The 6,126-nt window shown below is 34.1% G+C and overlaps 1 protein-coding gene across 1 annotated transcript; it reads left to right on the forward strand.

Annotated features, from left to right (window-relative positions):
- Positions 1–1,111: 1,111 nt before the first annotated feature.
- Positions 1,112–5,388, forward strand: LOC145222408 (uncharacterized). The gene is made up of 4 exons (XM_080088518.1): positions 1,112–1,236; positions 1,356–1,444; positions 2,192–2,260; positions 4,956–5,388. Exons 1-4 carry the CDS (start codon positions 1,112–1,114, stop codon positions 5,060–5,062), a joined length of 390 nt encoding a protein of 129 aa, XP_079944644.1. The 3' UTR covers positions 5,063–5,388.
- The last annotated feature ends 738 nt before the right edge of the window (positions 5,389–6,126 follow it).

Here is a 6,126-nt window from a genome sequence, read left to right on the forward strand (position 1 = left end):
CACAAATATCAAGCTATAAGTTTTACTTTACAGCTATTGCTATTTACCTCACTAGTAAAAAATAATAAAATTTTGTGTGTGCTAACATCATGCTTCTAATGATGTCTTTATAATTTCATCAATATACTCGTATATGCATTGTTTTATATTACATGCTATACTAGAAAAATCATTTCTTTCAGTTTTTAAATTCAAACCTTTCAGGCGATTTCCCTTTTTTGGTCCTTCAAATTTACATTTATCGCAAATTGTCAACGAATGAACAACACAAATCTACTTTGTAAATCATAAAATGGTTAAATAAAACTTGCATAAACTGGTTGAAATTTGTAAACAATGTCGAAATTGGATGAAGTTTGGACAGCTAGTAGATTATGCCATTTTTAGGTATCGATTGTTAAGTTTCACTCTATAGCTTCAACAGCCCACTAGCCCACTAAAATGCATGAATTTTTAAACAATGTCGAAATTGAATGAAATTCCTATTTTTGTGTTGCCTTTGTTTGTTTTTTGTGTCACCGTTCTTTTTGCCAATACAAATTCAAACAGAATACAATTTTGCTAGTTAAGTTTTGTTGGTTATGCTTGATAAGATAGCCTACTACTTCAAATCAGTGATAAAAATGGCCGCCCTAGGAAATAAAAACTATGCCTCTAAGATGCTACGTCATAAATATGTTGTAAACAGCCCAGATATATTAGTTGTGCAGTGTATTTACTTTATATTAATTATAACATGTGGTTTGTAAGCAGGCGCATTGGCTCTGGGAGTGGAACCTGTAATGTTGATAAAAAGACCCAATTCTGAATGATCTTTTTAAGGTTTAGCATCTACTATGTAAGCTAGGAATGAAAAGGTTTTGAATTGTTAAGTGAGAAATTCGTGAATAAAGGTTGGAAAACAGAGATTTAAAGTAACCAACCAAGAGCAAACTGGGTTTGTACGTTGCCGTTTTTGTTTCATGTTGGTTTACTAGGTCTCAAAGATTGATCGCAAATGTAGTTAAATATAAAAGAAGTGAATTTTTCCGTAAAATTGATTTAAGAATAAAAGTGCCGAATATAAAATATCATTTGTTAGAGTTAAAGATTATCTCCACACTTTTTTAAGATGTCTGTGTGGGAGTTACATCTGGTCACGACTCCGCACGTTTTGTTGGCAATTTTGCGCGCTTTGCACTCGAACTTTCTGGACTGGAGAGAGTGGCTTGTTGCTTCAGATTTTTCTTTGTGCAAGTTGGTGATAATAAGTTTAATAACATTTGCAGTTTTACCGATTGATGCATGCATTGAGTAATATAATAGTAGTAAATGGATTGTTGAAACTTGTATATTTTTTTTTTGCTAAATATCAGATGTTTCATAGCTTTTCAAATCAGTGTGTTTATCTTAACATTCCATAAGAATAATGAACTAAATAAAAAGCATTTTTCAGATCATCCAGGTAATATTTAGGATATGTATTCTTAAATACTGAGTATCTTAAATTGAATTGTGATTGAAGAAACAAAAAACGGCTGCAATAAATATTTGAATCTATAAAAAAAATGGGATCATATGCAAGACTATCGATATACTACAGCAGGGGTTGACAATCTTTTTCATGCATCATGCTAACTTAATCAAAAATCTGTTTGATTGCCAACTTTTTTGTGTTTAACATAAGATCTTATTTTAGCCCTAGAGACTTTTTGATACTGCAGTTTCATTGGGTTATCCTAAGGTTGTCATTTTGGTTTTAGAGGCTGGAAACCGCATTACCTAAAAGAGCTAATCAAGTTACATGTATAAAAATGTGTTTCTATGAGTAACATACAAATTCTTTCACTTAATAATGTGATTTTTTAAATTCAAGACCAACCAATTTAAAGTGTCTCTAATTACCCGTCTAATTTTTATTAATTTCTTGGATACATTTATGGTCCTCTGTAAGTAAGAAAGTAAATGTTTTGCTGCTTTCGTTAGACACTGGATAAAAAACCGTGGGGTTAAATTACTGTAAATAAACATAAATGTGTAACAGTCTGCACTAGATCAAGTCGGAGCAACAACACCTGTTATCAACAGTTACTACATTTATCAGTCACATTTTTTCTTGCTCTGTGTTAATTAAAGCAACTACTGGGTTGATTACACTATATATTCAAAAATATGTTGGAGATTTGTAAATAAATCATTTGTTTTTCAACAGGACTATATGAAAAATGTGAAAATCTGAAAGTTGTGAAAGTCCTGGTAGCAAAGGTTGAATCCATTAGCAGTAGGTTGTCTGTCGTAATAACTAGTGTTTAAACTAATAATATAAGCAAACACTGTTTCAAGTTCCTGTTAAAAAATCTCACGTAGATTTCCTAAACCCAAAAGTTAATGTATTATTGTATGATGTGATAACAGGAGTCAGCAAAAAGCCTTGTGGTTTTCTGTCATTTTGTTAGTATTGTTGTGTTTTACCCCCTTATGACCCACATTTACGCCATTAGTCCCTGAAATGGATATAAGTTTTAACAGCTTGTAGAACATGTCATTATGGGTCCCCTTCCCTGAAGTGGACACACATTGATTTTACTCAAATTTGCTTTTGCTTTTTTCTCCAAAGTTTGTCCCACTTGTTTTGCTATTAAATGTTTGATGGATTAGGATAAAACTTACACAGATGCTAGATATACTTGGTACATATAGTTATGTATATGTGCACCCCCCTTTGTTTGTGTTGATAACCCCAGTATTTACCCCGCTAGCCCCCTAAAATGTTTTTTCCTAAAAGTTTGTCCGACTCGTTTTCCATCAAATGTTTGATAGATTTGGCTGAAACTTACACAGATGGTAAATTAAGTTATGTTATTGTGCATCCCACCTTGTTTGTTCTAATAACCCCAGTCTTTACCCCGCTAGACCCTTAAATGGGTGAGTTTTCAAACAGTTTCAGAATTGGCTAAAATGTGGGTAGCATGTAGATTATGCTATTTGAGGTTTCGATTGATGTGTTTTACCCTGTAGGTCCAACATTTTCTCCACCAGTCCCCTAAAATAAGTGAATTTAATAAAAACGTCGGAATTAAATGAAATTTGCCAAGTTTATTGAACATACTATTTTAAGTCCTCAATAGTTGTTTTTTTCCCTGTAGCACCACAATTTAAACAACTGGCCCTTAAAATATTCGACTCTTTTAACAATGTTCAAATTAAATAAAAATTGGACAGCTAGATTTGCTATTCATAGGTGTGTATATTTTTGTTTTATTCCGTTATGCCACTATTTGCTCGTTTCTTTAAAAAAGAACTTAAATAAGACTTACTTCAAAACAATATCTGGGGTGAATCTGGTTTGTGTAGTTTGTATTCTACATAGTATTATTATTTAAGCCCAGTGCTGATCACTTTGTTTTACATTACAACATCTGACTTTCTCATGGTTATCTCTTGAAATGCATTATTTTCAACTTTGCATGTGTGGGGACCCATGAGTTTCTGCCTGAAACAACTAAGGTTATAAAAAACGATATGGGACCCAAAATAAAATAAGCATAGGAAATATATTAATGTTTTAAAATAGGGTATAGTGCATGTGCAATGCAAAATGTGGGACCCATTTAAGATATGGGTCACAGTGTATCTGCAATGGCAATATATGCTAAACTACGCTTCTAGTTTATAAATTGTTAAATGAGACATCCAACTTTCGTTTTTTTGTCACAAACATTTTATTGTTGTTAATGAAACAATGTTGCAACTATGGGTTTCCTTTTTCCTCCTAAAGTTTGTCCATGCACGTTTGGCATGAAATGTTTGTTGGACTTATGGTCATATAGATTTGCCATTTTGTTTGGTTCGACTCTGTAGCTCTTGTATTTACCCTGTTAGCCCCCTAAAATAGGTAAATTTGTAAAAAAAACAGTTTGTTGATTTTGCCACAATATTATATACCCCACTCGACCCCAAGAATTGGTAAATTATGGGTCCCCTTCCCTGAAGGGGACACATATTGATTTTACTCAAATCGTTTTGTTTTTTTCTTTGTTTTTTTTTCTTCCCAAAGTTTGTCTGACTCGTTTTTCCATCAAATGTTTGATGGATTTGGCTGAAATTTACACAGATGGTAGATGTAGTTATGTAGATGTGCATCCCACTTTGTTTTTGTTGATAACCCCAATATTTACCCTGCTAGGCCCAGGGTATTTTTCCCCCGAAGTTTGTCCTTAAATGTTTCGCCATCAAATGTTTAATGGATTTGGAGGAAATTTACACAGATGGTAGATACTGTTATGTAGATGTGCACCCCCTTTTGTTTTTGTTGATGACCCCTGTATTTACCCCGCCAGTCCCCTAAAATGGGTATTTTTCTTCCCAAAGTTTGTCCGACTTGTTTTGCCATCAAATGTTTGCTTATTTTGGCTGAAACAAGGGCAATATGTGCTAAGTCACCCTTCTAGTTTCAGTTTAAATTAAAGTTAAACAATTTTAGCAGGGCAATACCTCCAAATGCATACAACCTATTTACACACTACCATCTAATTTTGATAAATGAGTAACGATATAACACACAGGGCAAAAATGGCAGACTATCTGATTACAACACATTTATGACTATACAAACACAGGGCATCAACAAAGGCTTGGTAATCTGTTAGTCTATGCTCACTTTTAATGCAACCAATCCTAAACCTAACATATAACAAATGCCATACACAGCTAAATAGAGGCACTAATATCCTCTTGCCGGCTTGCATACGATTCTCTTTTACACTCTAAAAAGAGAATACATGCGAAAAAACATTACAAGAGTTATGAGAAAAAATATGTCAGTTGTCCATTTTGAAATGCATGGTTTTTGTTTATGTTTAACAATGGCAAGCCTCAATGTTTTTGTTCCCATCCGAGAAAACCGAGATGGTGCAAAAGCACATGACATCCTGCCCTTTTTGACAAAACATACAGCGTTTTTTTGTTTGTTACAGAAACATATATGGAAGAAGGACATCAAGAACTTGGTTTCATTCTGACAATGCTTGTCTTCCCATTTTTTTTCTTTTTTTGGTCAATAATCTGTGTTAGACTAAGATAGTCTGCTCTTACGCCTGCTTGTGTAGTGGTGCATGAGGTATGCATGCTGATGTGAATAATTGTGGTTGGTTTGCCCCATTGTTGCAATTCGGGTTTGATGTCAACTTGAGTGTGGCTTAGTTAAGACCCTGAAAAAGGACGCTTTTCTTGGTTGATGCTAAGTTTACATTTCTTGTTGGCTGATTGGAGGAGGCATGTATTGTTGTGATGCATAATGCTTGTGTCAGTTGATGTTGCAGGGACAGACCTTGGCTGAACTTCTCGGAGGACTTATTAAGACGAGCAATGACCCTGTGACATTTAGCTGATGATTGTATTGTTAGCCAATTCTGTTGCTGGCCTGGTGCAGTCAAGGAAAGGTTACCCAAAATATTGTGGCTTTGTCACATTTGGAACCCAACTTGTTCTAATCCTTGTCAGCTGACTGTTGTAAACATAACTTTTTGTGTATATGTGTCAGTCTGGTGAGGCTTATGCAGAAGTTGTCTGAGACCTTCGGGTCACTTTTTAAGATGGCTGAAGCTGAGTTTCTAAAGGACTGGCTGACTGTTGTATGATTTGTCCATGTTTATGGTCTGGTAAAAAATGTGACTGATAAATGTAGTAACTGTTGATAACAGGTGTTGTTGCTCCGACTTGATCTAGTGCAGACTGTTACACATTTATGTTTATTTACAGTAATTTAACCCCACGGTTTTTTATCCAGTGTCTAACGAAAGCAGCAAAACATTTACTTTCTTACTTACAGAGGACCATAAATGTATCCAAGAAATTAATAAAAATTAGACGGGTAATTAGAGACACTTTAAATTGGTTGGTCTTGAATTTAAAAAATCACATTATTAAGTGAAAGAATTTGTATGTTACTCATAGAAACACATTTTTATACATGTAACTTGATTAGCTCTTTTAGGTAATGCGGTTTCCAGCCTCTAAAACCAAAATGACAACCTTAGGATAACCCAATGAAACTGCAGTATCAAAAAGTCTCTAGGGCTAAAATAAGATCTTATGTTAAACACAAAAAAGTTGGCAATCAAACAGATTTTTGATTAAGTTAGCATG

The sequence above is a fragment of the Phallusia mammillata genome, chromosome 4 (genome assembly GCF_965637545.1).
Source record: "Phallusia mammillata chromosome 4, kaPhaMamm4.hap1.1, whole genome shotgun sequence".
Lineage (NCBI taxonomy): Eukaryota > Metazoa > Chordata > Ascidiacea > Phlebobranchia > Ascidiidae > Phallusia > Phallusia mammillata.

Bases quoted from the DNA above. Each gene is read 5' to 3' on its own strand.
- LOC145222408 (XM_080088518.1), top strand. From the start codon at position 1,112: ATGTCTGTGTGGGAGTTACATCTGGTCACGACTCCGCACGTTTTGTTG. The intron at 1,445-2,191 runs GTAATATTTAGG...GTTTTTCAACAG, and splicing joins GCATTTTTCAGATCATCCAG to GACTATATGAAAAATGTGAA. The intron at 2,261-4,955 runs GTAGGTTGTCTG...TGTTTGTTACAG, and splicing joins AAAGGTTGAATCCATTAGCA to AAACATATATGGAAGAAGGA.